Below are 14187 nucleotides of genomic sequence, written 5' to 3'. Positions count from 1 at the left end.
TTCACTCTTCTGAGCTCTTCCCACATGAGACCAGTGCCACAGTCCACAGTTACCATCATTTTTAAAGGTCTTCTGTCTCAGGTTTGCAGTTACTGCTTTATCTGAGGGACAGAAAGAACCTCAACTTGTGAAAGACCCAGCGATGGTGGATGCGATTGACATTCATCAAAGAAGGTGTCCTAACACACATGGGTACCTAAGGACTAAAGTAGATTCTTGATCGGTACAACCTTTATAAAATGCCAGTGATGTTCTTTGCAAAATTAAAAAGGTGAGCCTGAAATAAGCATGGAAGCACAAAGGATCCTAGAGAGCTAAAGCCAGCCTAAGCACAAAGAGCAAAGCTAGAGGCATTCCAGAGAATCAGATTCCAAGACAGATGGCAAAGCATAGCACATGGCCACAGTAATGCAACATAGAGTTGCCATAAAATAGTGCATAGACCCGTGGAGCAGAGTAAAAACCCGGTGACAACCCACATGTTATAAATAGCTGATTTGCAACAAAGGTGCCAGAAAACCAATTTTGGAATGAGGACTGCCTCTCCAACAAATCATGCTGAGGAAACTGGGCATAACCATGCAGAAGATTGAGACTAGATTTCTCTCTCTCACCCTGCACAAAAAACAACTCAAAATGTAGCGAGGACCTTCATCAAGGCCAGAAACTACCATTGGTACAGATGATGATTATCTGTAGAAGGCCCCCCAAAAGCACAGAAAACAAACATGAAATTTGACAAAGACTATGTAAAAACGAAAAGCTTCTGGAATGAGCAAGATTGCCAGCAGGAAAAGCACAGTTGCCAAACCTGAGCCCTGCAAGGTTGAAGAAGAGAACTCCTTTACATAAACTGTGTTCTGATCTCCACTCACGCACAATTTTAAAAAGTCTTAAAGCTTCTTCCAAATAATGAAATAATAGAGAGAAGACAGTGTACAGATGGAAGGAAATGTTTCTCGACCATTCATCTGACAGACGTCAATACTGAGAATATATAAAAGACCCAAGAAATAACACCAGTAACATCAGTTTAAAAATGGCAAACAATCTGAAGAGATCCCTTGGCCTACACACAGGAAACAAAGTGAACATATAATGAAGATATTCACATATTCATGTGTATTACTGCTCTATTCTCAATAGCCAAGATATACATTGAGCCTAAGTATATAGCAGGAGAGAAATGAAGGAAGAAAATGCAATATATGGATAGAGTGAAATATTGTTAAACCTAAAAGAATGACATTTTTCATTCCCAGTAAGATGAATGGAACTGGATGACATTGTATTGAGTGAAGTAGAGTAGGTACTGAAAGACAAAGATCACATAATTTCTCTTATATGTGAGGAAAAGCAAGAGTTGATTTGAAAGCAGAATATGGTAGTTATAGGGACTGAGAAGGTTACCAGGAAATGGTTGAATGGAGGTTGGATGGACATGCTGAAAGTATTCTGTAATTCCATATGGGAGCTGGGTGTTGGTGGCGCACACCTTTAATCCCAGCACTTGAGAGGCAGAGGCAGGAGGATCTCTGTGAGTTTGAGGCTAGCCTGATCTACAGAGTAAGTGTCAGAATAGTCTCCAAAGCTACACAGAGAAACCCTATCTTGGGAAAAAAGTCTGTGTGGGAATATCAGTAATGCATGTTAGTTAAAAATGGACCTAAAAATTGAACCCTAATGTATATCCAGCTATGAAATACTGTTTTCCACTGGGGTTAATTTCAGTTTGAAAGAACAGTGCTTAAACCTTTGCCATTTTGGTATATTAAGGCTTAATCTTTTCCATTAAATTATTAAAAGTTAACAAGTTCATGAATGTCAAACAGTAATTATAGCCAATTTGAACAAAAAATTATAAAATCATGTGCTGACTCTATTTTAAAAAAACTGTTTTAGCATTGCCTCATCTGATGTAACATCAGACTTCCAGGAAGAAGACATCAACGAATGGTAAGACCTAAAAATACATATATATATATGTGTATATGTAAATATATATTTCTATGTATTGGGATGCACCAGAAAAGAAAGATAGTGAGACTTGTGGAGTTCGTTAGGAGTATCAATGACAATATAGATTATGATGTTATTTTTTAAAGTCTTCTTACTGTAGTATCTGTAGGTATCTTTCTGTCTTAATTGAATGTAAGGAGAAATGCTTACAAGAGTGCTTTGAACTTCTCATGTGTTGACCACCTGTGTGACACCACTAGACTGAGAGAGAGACAGAGACACAGACAGAGACACAGAGACAAGCCCTATTTGGAGCAAGAAGGGAGGTGACAGGTAAGGAGGAAGAAAGTGGAACCCTAAGCAGAGTAGGATCAAATTAATAGCCGTTAAACCTGTTCCTCACCCTTCAGAGCTCTGCCTGTACATGATACTGGTGTCTCAAACCCATAGCCATTATTGCAGTGGAGTCCTTTTCTCAGACTTCATCTATTTTAATACTATGCAAGGGCAAGAAAAGTGTCCAGAGGGAACAAAAAGTACAGAGTGGTGGAAAGACTTGCAAATCATGAAATTAGAAAGGGCAACATTTTTGACTAACTACACTTCCAAGCTGAATTTTGAAATAAATGTAACCTCCAAAATGGCACTACAGATAGGTTTAGATGTAGTAATAAAAATTGCACTTTAATCCTGATTCATTAGGTTATTTTATAAGGCTACAAGTTGTCTTTATAGTATACAAGGGTTAATTTAGGTAAAATTATATACCAGTTTCCAAACAACTAACAGGCATACAAGTTTTTAGTGTTTAAGAAATTTATAAACTGTAGGGAAATTGTGCATATTTCAATGCAAAATAGGTCTTTGAATTCACTCAGACCTTAGATGAATATTTTAAATCTTCAGTACTGACTTGAATACAATGATGTCAGTAATCTTTGACTCAAGGGGTTCTAGTTCAAATAATTTTTTTATATATACTGTTAAACATAGCAATCTCTAATGACATATCTTTGAATTTGTTGGTGCTAAAGCAAGTTAAAACAGTTCTCCACGATGTATGATGCTGATGAATGTATTGATATTCGCAAGACATATTGGTAAGTGAGTTTGATATTTGATGGAAGGGAAAGAGTCATTGATGGATCTCTTGTCTTTGGGAAAACATAGCATGTAATGTGGCAAAAATAATAAAAGAGAAATGTGGAAAATAACTCAATAATAACCAGTTGAATTTATAGACAAGTACTATGCTTGGGAAGACATTTTTGTCTACTCCCAGTTTTCCCAGTTTAAAAATTGATAATTTTGTTCCTTGGTAGTAATTTTATTGCTACCAATAAACATTGGTCTTTCCTAATTTTCCTGAATATCTTCTGATTTCCAGTTTATAGACCTTTGTCTATGAGAAATGGTAATGAAAAGGAGCATATTTTGGTAATAAAAGATGTATTTTATTGATTTTTAATTTATTTCTGAATAATATTACGTGAGATACTTCTTATTGCACATATCTAATAGCATTTATATGTGTTCTCTATAAAAAAAATATGCTCTTAAAATCATTTGTGTCTGAATTATAGATATATTGAGAATTCTGCTCTATTGTCTAGTCATTCATTGGTAAATAAGGATAAGTTGACTTCTTTTTCTTGTTCATAGACCTGTAATTTCCTTCTCCTGCCTTGTTGCTGGGGCTAGTGCTTCCAGCACTGTATTGTGGGGATAACTGGCAGGCCTGTGTCATCTTGATTTTAATGAAATTGCTTTGGGTTTTTCTTAATTTAGGAGATTGTGGCTGTGGGTTTGCCATGTATAGCTTTCATTATGTTGAAGATCATTACCTCTAGTTCTACTTCTCTAGGGATTTTATCATGAAGCATGTTGGGTTTCTCCAAAGGCTGTTTTTACATCCCTTGAAATAACCATATTATTTTTCTTAGTTATTTGTATGATTTACTATATTTAATGACATGGATGTTGGACCAACAGTGTATTCCAGGATTAAGCCAAATTTGTCATGGAAAATGATTTTGTAAGCATGCATTTTTATTCAGTGTGCTAGTATTTCACTGTAGATTTTTGTATCTATGTTTATAAGGAATATCTCCCTGTAGTTTTGTTATATCTTTACCTGACTTGGGTGTTAGAAACATACTGGCTTTACAGAAAGAGTTTGGGAGTGCTCCTTTAGTTTGTATTTTTAAAAAGGAACCCATTATTTTGTTGCTAGTGCAGTAAGGTATCTCCAAGTTTTATGTCTTGCCCGAGATCCTAATTTGCTAATAGAAGAGCTGACATCAGAACACTTTTTAAAAACTACCCTTTTCCATCTCCATGCCATGATGCTTTATTTGGTTGGTCCCAGGCTTAATGTTCCCTTAAAGCTGGATGTGGAACTTTACATGCAAAGATACGTTACTAAATATCCATAGCATGGTGTTTTATTCATATATATCCTAGATAGGAACACAAAAAAGCAAAAGTGTAAACATTTTAATTTCTAGCATAGAACATTTTGGTATACATTTTTGAGTACTTTTATTTAAAATTTATACTCATGAAGAGATTTTGTTTTGCTAAATTCATAATACATGTTAGGAGGAATATGTGATTGATTTAATTGTATTAACTTTTACAGCAACACAGTTAAGAAAATAGTGGTTTTCCTTGTGTCATCAGTTGCCTTCAGGTATGTGAGGATCTTGAAATGAAAGTAATGAAATATTTATTACATTTAATTTTAAAAGTTTAATGAGAAATGACCTTCAAAAAGCAAGAGAGAACAAAATAAAAGATTGTCAAAGTGTTGATAATTAGTTCATGTATCTACACTTAATGTAATCTAGTCTATCTTGGAAGTTTAGTTAAGACTGAACAGTAAGATGCACAAAGAAATAACCTTTCCGCAAATCTAATAGTGTTTTTCTGCCTCTAAATGTAAAAGTAAGAAAGTATACATTTGCTAACTTCCAAGTTTGATATTTTAACTGGATTGATAGTTGTTTAAAAACACACTTTAATGTAGAGTTGTTTCATCTTTGTAGTTTAGGGAAATAATTTATAAGGAGTTTTTAGAGACTATGCAAGAAAAGGCTTAGGGACAGTTGAGTTCAATTAACCATGCAATGTGTATGGAATTGAATTCTTTCTTTCTCATATATCTGTCCTGTATGCAGGACCCAAGCATAAGCCTATGAATATGCAGTCATATATTTACTGGTTAGAGTGGGTTTTTTTTTCGCTTTTGATTCTTTTTGTTGCTAAAGTCTTAAACTTATTCAGACTAATGTGATTTTGTTTATTATGAGAGATTTGTAAAAGCTCTTTATGAGTTCTGGGCATTTAAAGTGTTTACACCAGGAAGCTTGTGACTTTAGATTTGTTGTTGTAGCTTGTAGTGCTAAAGAGACATCCCTGCTGTAGGAAGTGTGTTTGGGGTGCTTGGTGCAGACTTTTACCACTGCTTTTATTGGGTGGAAATGGAGCACTTTCTTAGGATGCTAAAGCAGCGCTTTTCTTTCTGGCATAGAACAGTTTAGCTCTAAATGAGGACTTGGTGGTGGGTGACATCTGAACATTGGCTTTAATATTGTGTCACTATGAAGGCAACACCTCCACTCTCTTGGTTTATTAATTTTAGAATATTTGGAATTATGCTGATGTTTGTGGATATAATTTTTGTGGCTATAGATCTCCATCTCATTGAAAAAAAACTTAGTATTCCTCTGGAATATCGCTCGGTTTCTTTTGCTATCGCTTTGTTTTTCCTCGTGGATGTTCTTCTTCGAGTGTATGTAGAAGGGTAAGTGTGATTCTATTTATTTATCTTAAAAAGCATAAAGCCATTTTTTTGCAGTGATGTAAGAAGTTTCCTGTAAGAATTGTCAGATCCACTCAACCAAATTATCTGTCTTCAACTCCATCAAAGACCACAGAAGGATAATATATAAACACTAGAATTGACAGAGACATCTTGATACCCTAAGTTACTCTATAATGTATAGGCATCAATCTTCAGCCTATAGACCACAGTGTGTCTGGAAGACTTCTCAGCAAAGCAGGAAATTTTAAACTGTCTGCCTACATTAGCAGTTTGTCAGTCATTTTTCTGTGTCCTGCAGAATGTCTGGCAGACTCTTTCATGAAACAGGAACCCTTCAGGACTGTCTGTCTTGTTTTGTAAGTTCAGCAGTCACTTTCCTGTGGATCCTACATGTCCAGATTATACTACAACAATCAAACAGTCCAGGCAAGAACAGGTTCTTGCCCAAATGGCTAGTCTTGTCATGTCAAAGGCAAACTCCATAATGAGTTTCTGCAATGCCCATTCTCCTTTCTGACATAATTGGTGTCCCAGGAGAAGTTGTGTCTGTCATGAAAAACCCTAAACCATTTTAAATGTCATTTTCTGAAGGTCTTTGAAAGTTTTGAAGAACGTCCATCTCAAATCCATCTCTGTATATCTAGAAAACCTAACTAACCTAACTATAAATTCTGACTATTATAGGTGACTATATACAATCTGTATTTAATTATGCATTACATTTTAAAAGATCAGTATAAACACAATACTTAACCAAGAGGAAAAATATACATGTCACAAAATTGACTTTAAATTCGTATCAATAAATAAAAATCCATTCCCAGACAAAGTATTCATTTCTGTATCATAATCTCCCTTTACCTTTAAAAAATGATTGTTTGTGACCATTAACCATTTATAACCAACCCCATTTAAATGAAAACAAAAAATTTATAAATCATATTTGGGAATTTGGGTATTGTTCATTCCAAACTGCTTCCTGTTGGTTAGGGGGCACTGTCCATACTATGGGAATCATGACTAAGTCCCTGTTTTGGTAGTCTGCAAGGCTACATTATCTCAGCTGTTTTAGATGTTGGATCACTTGGGACACTGTTTCTGGGGGTCTTGCTTCATCAAACCACACTAGTATGGAAGGAATCCATAGCTTTACAATTTCTGTGGAAACACAAGCAAAAACTCTTTTCCCAAGTAATCTGTCCTTATATTTAAATTTAGAAGTCAAAGAATTTTTAAAATATATAAGTTGGATTAATTTGGCAACATGGATAATCAAATGTCTTTTAGAATTTGTTGTTCTTCCCCAGCAATTAAACAATTCAAAGACAACACAATAGCATACAGTATCCAGACTCTGTGTATTTTCCATCTTTACATGACTTTTTTATACATCTATTTATTATTATCCCTCTATTATTTCTCTTATTTTTTACTTTTTTTTTGGTTTTTACCAGACAGGGTTTCTCTGTATTGTTTTGGAGGCTATCAGTCCAGCCCAGCCTCAAACTCACAGAGATCCACCTGCCTCTGCCTCCCGAGTGCTGGGATTAAAGGCATGTGCCACCACCGCCAGGCATACTTTTTTCTTTTTTGAGACAGGGTTTCTCTGTGTACTTTGGCTGCCCTTGAACTCCCTCTGTATACCAGACTGGCCTTGAAATCACAGAGATCTGGTTACCTCTGCCTCCTGAGTGCTGGGATTAAAGGCATGTGCTACCACACTCAGCTACTCTTCTTTCTTTTTTTTTCTACCACTATCCTGTTTCTTTTTCTATCCCAAGCCTACATATATTTTTAAACACACTGTAAACCTTTTAGAGGTTTTACTTCATCTGAATCTGGCTTTACTGTAAATCTTCATGTTTTTCTGGCCACATGTCTTTTATCTGTTAAACAACATTGCTAAAATGAAAGCCGTGACTGTTTTAGCTGCTGGCTTTCCAACATGGCGGGTGTAAGTTTATTGCCTTGCCAGCACTGGTTGAGCAAGTCTCTGCTTGTCTCTAGCAAAACAGAGCCCACCCAAGAAAATGCTGCTACCAAGAAGCCATGCTTGTCTCTGCTCTTTTGTTTCTAAAAGCCCTTTTAAGCTTTTGTTAGATTTACGTGGAAATTCTTGCCCCACATTGAGGACACCACATGTAACGAGTACCCTACCTTCCACCCTGGTCCCAGATCCTCATCAACCCCAAATAATACACAGAGACTCTATTAGTTACAATTCTGTCAGCCAAAGTCCAGGGATTCTCATTGGCTAGTTCTGTCTTAAGTATTAATATATATACATATATGTATAATTAGTAATTATGGATATATATATATATATTTCTATAAGGTCTCATCTTACCAAGAATTCTAGCCTCATCTGTCCTCTCTTCCCAGAAACACATGGTAACCCTCTACTCTTGACTACATTTCCCAAAATCCTCCTCGACTCCCAGTCCCACATATCTTGCTTCCCCATTGGCCAACAGTGCTTTATTTATCAACCAATAAGACAAACATATATACAGAATGACTTCCCCCATCACATTACCATTCCAAAATTCAGGGAAAGTAGCATAATGAGGAAATACTGGACCAAAGCAAGACAGAAAACAAGCTGGACATACTCTAAACTCTGCATCTTCATGTCTAATGTTGAAACACTTCAGATTTCCAACTCTGTTCAGCTTTGTTGACTGCAACACATTTCTTTCTCTGGGGCTATTTCCACTCCCTGTTAGCAGCTTTCCTCAGAATCCCACAACTCTTGCATCTCCTAGACAATCCAGGCTTCAACTTCACAACTTCACAAAATGACCTCTGTAGGCCTTCGTTGTTCAGTGGCACCCCTGCCTGTCATCATCAGTTTTCTTTAGGTGTGGAGGTAAATTCTATAACCCATTTCTTCTATCCTTAACTCTAAAGCCAGAACCACATGGCTGATGCTGCCAAGTTTTGCTGCTTGCTAGACCTGGGACATGGCCGCCTTATTAAATTGCATCTTCACTGGTTTTCTGTCCTTCACTGCCTATGCTTGGCTGTCCTGAAACTGTATCTCTAGTCAATGTTGTCCGCAAACACAGAAACCCATCAATCTTTGTCTTCCAAGTGCTGGGAATAAAGGCATGCTCCACCACTCCTGGTTCTAAGTTTTTTTCTAGCTACTTTTCACAAGTTGGAAATTTAGCTTGGTGGGATCTTGCCCTGAGGTCACCACTCCCTTTATTCCATTTCTTAATATAATTTATCTCCTTGAACACAGGATTTAGCTCCATTCCACTTTCTGGTACTCCCTTTCTCCTGAAAATTTATATTTTTAATTTACCCTGCTCAGCTTTCACCTTTTCATCATAAATATTCATTAGAGTCACCATTAATAACCACACAACAGTCTATACTAGGCTCTTGAGATTGAGATTTCTTCTGCCAACGGAATTAATCCAAAACTCTTCACTTTAGCCTCAGGCAGATTCTTTGGATCAAAATATCACAAGACTGGTGTTATAATAAACTTGTGGGTAACCTTGGCTGATTTCATGGCAGGCAAGGGTGACCCAGGTGGAGGGACAAACATGCCAGGCAGACAGAGCATAAGTGTAAACTTTTATTAGAAAGGGGAGGGAAGGGGGAAGGAAAGAGAAAATAATTAAAAAGATACGGAAACAGAGAGACAGGGAGAAGACAGAAGAGAAGAGGGATACAGGAAAAGTCCTGTCTGCCTCAGAGGAACAGCAGGAAAGAGAGAGGGAAAGAGATCATAAGTGGGCATATAGGTCTGTCTTTTAAAGGGGTCGTTTGCACCTGCATGCAGGCTACACAACCATGGAACCCTGGGCTGACCAAGATACTGCCTGAATGCATTCTGCCAGGGGACAGGGGCAGGCCAGCATAATGCCAAAATCCTTACAACTAGTCTCTAGGTCACATACTAACATTCTTCTTATCTGAAACCTCTTGATTCCACAGTTCATCAAATCACTTTCAGCACCACTGTCTTCCGTGCTCCTACTAATATGGCCCATTAAGCATTGCTTAAAGCCTTCCACTGTTTTCCTAACCCAAACTCCCAAAGCCCATATTTCTATAAACAAAAACATGGTCAGGCCTATCACAGCAATACCCCAGTCCCTGGTACCAACTAGGTCTTAGGGTTTTTATTGCTGTGAAGAGTCACTATGACCACAGCAACTCTTATAAAGAAAACGTTTGATTGGGGTGCCTTGCTTACAGTTTCAGAGGTTCAGTCCGTTGTCATCATGGTGGGGAATGTGGCTACATCTTGGCTTGCAGGCAACAGAAAGTCCACTGAGACACTGGGCAGTATCCTGAGCATAGGAAAATCACCTCTACAGTGACACACTTCCTCCAACAAGGCCATACCCACTCCAACAAAGCCACACCTCCTCATAGTGCCAGTCCCTATGAGAATATGGAGGCCAATTACATTCAAACTACCATAGTTATGTACAAATGCTAATAGTGATTGACTTGAATTCCAAAATGGATTTGATGACACACTAAACAATACTTCATAAATATTTCATCTTTCAGTGGAAATTGCAAAATGTTAGTTATAGTTCAGTACAGAAGTGTTCAGAGGCACCTTCTTTCCATCAACAACACCACAGTGAAACAGACCTTGATCTTTCCTTTCTGATTTTCTAAGCAGGTGGGTGGGTGAGCCATGCCTTGATGTTAGATTGCTCTGTCCTCCAGCTTCATTTTATTCTCAGAGCATCTCAGAGTGTAGTTTCTCACCTCTCCTAAGAGATTTTTTTTATCCTGGTGCCCCTTTTTGATCTAGGGATAGTTGTCCACTGCCTGGTTTCTCAGAGTCTAAAAAGGGCTCTATAACCATTTTCTTCAGTGGTGTAGCTATTGGTAAGATGCCCACGCTTCTCTAAATAATCCCTCACTGATAATCCTCTAAGGAACCCTATAGAACTCAGACTCAAAGCAGATACATAAACTAGAGTCATCTGAGAGGAGGGGACCTCAATTAAGAAACATCAGCCATAAGAATTAGCTGTAGGGTATTTTCTTAATTAGTGGTTGATGTGAGAAGGCCCAGCCCATTGTGGGTGGTACCATTCCTGGGCTGGTGGTCCTGAGTTTTTAAGAGAGCAGGCTAAGCAAGCTATGGGGAACAAGCCAGTCAGTAGCACCCCTCCATGGCCTCTGCATCAGCTTCTGCCTCCAAGTTCCTGCTTTGCATGAGTTCCTGTCCTGACTTCCTTTGATGATGAACTGTGATATTGAAGTGTAAGCCTAATAAACTCTTTCCTCCCAAACTTACTTTTTGGTAATGGTATTTCGTTGCAGCAACAGAAATCATAAATAAGACAATTGGAAAGCATCCATCTAAAATTAGATGCCATCTCACATCAGAAGAAAGTTTCTCTAGAAGACCACTGATCACATATGAAGAAAGGAAATCTGCTTTTGCCCTGGGCAGACCATATCAGTTCACTGAAACCCCAGGATGCATGCAAAGATCATGCGTTTGAAATAATGGAGCCCTCTCCCTATATAATAAGTTCCTTTTATACACTTTCACAATCCCAGTTTCTCTAAATTCCATATTCAGCTTTGTTTGCTCGCCAGCAATGCAAAGTGTCTACTTCCTTACCTACAAAAGAGAAGGAAGTGCTTGCCTTTTACTCAGTTTTTTTCCTTCTGTCTCTTACTGATCAACTGTGAATTGCTATCTTGACACTTTAGATAGACAGGTGACAGATAGACAAATAAACAGATGATAGATGATAAACAGATGATAGATGACAGACAGATGATAGAAAGATACACATATTGATAGATAGATAGATGATAGATAGATGATGGATGGATGCCTGCATAAATATAAATTTAGCATTTGAAAACTTTCTATTGATGTTATACTTTCCCCGTAATCCAGTAGTTTTGACAGTGCATTTTAAACACATTAAGATTGGACTGTCTTTTTATTTTGGTGAACTAGTTAGTTTATCGAGATAACTTTACAGGAGCATGAACAGCTTGGGCAGCTCTACCCCATGATAGATGATAACTCTCAGAAGCATCAAGGCCAGGTCTCAACTTCAGCTGACCTTCACACCCCACAAAACACATGTGCTTGGGACAGAATTATATGCAGGTGACAGGGTGGGGACCAGGAACCAGTAAGTGGATAGGATGTCAGGTGAGGTTAGGATAACCCACCTACTTCCTGAGACTACCAATAGGGCTGAAGATAGAACTCTTCATGAAGATGAGTTGAATAACATGTGCTCTGAAACTCTCCCATCTTTCCGCTCCAGGAGACAGTTTTTTTCTGATTTGCTGAACACCATATATGCCGTTGTTATTGGTGTGACTCTGTTCATTGCCTTCACTTACATATCTTATGACAAGAATTTTCTTAGAGATACCCCAAGGTATGAAACATATGGCTTAACTCTAAAAACTCTTTTTTAAATATAATTTATTTATTTTTATTTTCGTTGGTGTTTTTAGGACATGTATGCTTGTGTGAGGGTGTCAGACTTGTGGTTACACATAGTTGTGAGCTGCCATGTGGGTGCTTAGAATTGAACCCAGGTCCTCTGGAAGAGCAGTCAGTGCTCTTAACCTCTGAGACATCTCTCCAGTCCCCCTCTTTTGTTTCTTTTGTTCTTTTGGGTTATTGGTTTCCTTTGTTTTGTTGCATTTCCCCTGATTTTAGTAATATTTTAACTCAACTCTCTTGACTGTGCCAGTGAAATGTTTATATAAATTTCCATGAATTTTGAAACTAAAACAGTGTTGGCATTTAGGGGTCCATTGAGAATATACATACTAAGAACCTTTAGCTAAATAAGAGAGAACATACAAAGGGTAGTAAACTAGACTTAACTCCTCTTAAATCAACTTTAACGTCAGAATGTTATAAAATTATCCATAAATTCCCATTTGTATTTCAATCCCAAATACCTTAGATATAAAGTTCGGCAGTCCTGGCATTTCCCTATAATCAAGAGAACATTAAAATTTCATTGACTCTCTAAAGAGTAGTAAACATAGCACGAGACCAGGGGGTAATGTGGGCAGCCACAAAGAGGAAGCTTTTTCCCTTTTCTCCGTGATTTCTATGCTTTTTCTCTTTATCCACCCCCCCCTCATTTTTACTGTGGCAATGTAGAAAAGAAAGATATGTGTCTAAAGATGGGGGGCAAATTTATTCATTTGTGAAATAACTGGTTTCTTTCTGTACCCAAACTTCCTAGGACTTCAGTCTAGAATCCAACTAATTAGTTGTGTGTTGAAAGCAACCCGAGCAGCCTCTCAGTTGTCATGTTAGAACCACTGAATTAGTGGCTTGGAGCCTGCTACCCCATTGATTTTTATCATTTTAAAAAGACTTACTTATTTTTCTTATGGGTATGGGTGTTGTGCCTGCATCTGTGTATATGTACCATATGTGGGCAGTGCCTGAAGAGACCAGAGAAGGGCACCGGATCCCCTGAAACTGGACTTGCAAATGGTTGTGAGCTGCCATGTGGGTGCTGGGAACCAGACCCATGTCCTCTGCAAGAGCAACAAGTACTCTTTACCACTGAGTTTCCCCTTCACTCCATACCCCATGCTTTAAAGAACTTTACAGAGCTCTTCCAGGTGGCTGGTTCATGTGGTTTCAAATTAAAGACCCAGCATTTCAGAACAGTAGTTCTCTACCTTGGTGTATTTTATGGTAAGAGAAATGCCAGTTAGTATACTTGGTTAGTATTCCAGTCTGTTTCCTGATGTGTCTGTCTTCATCAGTAGTAGTGATTCCCTGTTTGCAATATAAATAACACTGGCAATGTTTTGATGAACATACATGCACGCGCTCGCGTGCGCGCGCTTGCACACACACACACACACACACACACACACAGAGAGAGAGAGAGAGAGAGAGAGAGAGAGAGAGAGAGAGAAAGGTAGGAAGGAAGAAAGAAAGAAAGAAAGAAAGAAGGAAAGAAAGAAGAGAAAAAGAAAAGAAAAAAACTCTTGATATTGAACCACAAATTCTGAGTCTGTTTTTCCCAAACTTATTTCCCAAGCATTATTGACATTTTAGGTCAGATAATTCTTGGAAAAGATGCCATTCATGGTGAAGTGTTCACCAGTACTCCTAGTCTGTTTCCACTCTATAGTAGCAACACCCACATAACAGTATGACACTCAAAAGTATCTCTAGACATCGACATCTCTAGACAGACACAGATGCAGACGCAGACACAGACACAGACACAGACACAGAGACACAGACACAGACATAGACATCTACATAGGGGTAAAACAGCATTGTCCTGACCAAGAACCACTCTTCCAAACTGAATACAGAGCCACAAGAATGACTCAATTAGAGCAACTTGCCGGTCATGCTCAGGGCCTTGGACTTGACCCACAGCACCACCAAA

At 38.0% G+C, this 14187-nt stretch overlaps 1 protein-coding gene across 8 annotated transcripts in view; it reads left to right on the top strand.

The window, feature by feature from the left end:
- LOC101839447 (phosphatidylinositol 3,4,5-trisphosphate 3-phosphatase TPTE2-like) overlaps positions 1 to 14187 on the top strand; it is a 67502-nt gene that overhangs the window by 22800 nt on the left and 30515 nt on the right. For 7 of the 8 annotated variants that reach the window (XR_005872341.1, XR_005872340.1, XR_005872342.1 and 4 more), the window contains 5 exons: positions 1903 to 1956; positions 2994 to 3059; positions 4601 to 4651; positions 5603 to 5764; positions 12067 to 12183. Coding sequence is in view for 5 of the 8 variants with exons in the window: in XM_040733522.1 (XP_040589456.1) it covers positions 1903 to 1956; positions 2994 to 3059; positions 4601 to 4651; positions 5603 to 5764; positions 12067 to 12183 (450 nt within the window). In the remaining 3 variants the exon portion in view is untranslated. The remainder of the gene's footprint in view (positions 1 to 1902; positions 1957 to 2993; positions 3060 to 4600; positions 4652 to 5602; positions 5765 to 12066; positions 12184 to 14187) is intronic. The other variant, XM_040733521.1, reaches the window with a different exon arrangement.

The sequence above is a fragment of the Mesocricetus auratus genome, unplaced genomic scaffold, assembly GCF_017639785.1.
Source record: "Mesocricetus auratus isolate SY011 unplaced genomic scaffold, BCM_Maur_2.0 Super-Scaffold_100031, whole genome shotgun sequence".
Classification (NCBI taxonomy): Eukaryota; Metazoa; Chordata; class Mammalia; order Rodentia; family Cricetidae; genus Mesocricetus; species Mesocricetus auratus.
This window is presented reverse-complemented; position numbering and strand designations above follow the sequence as displayed.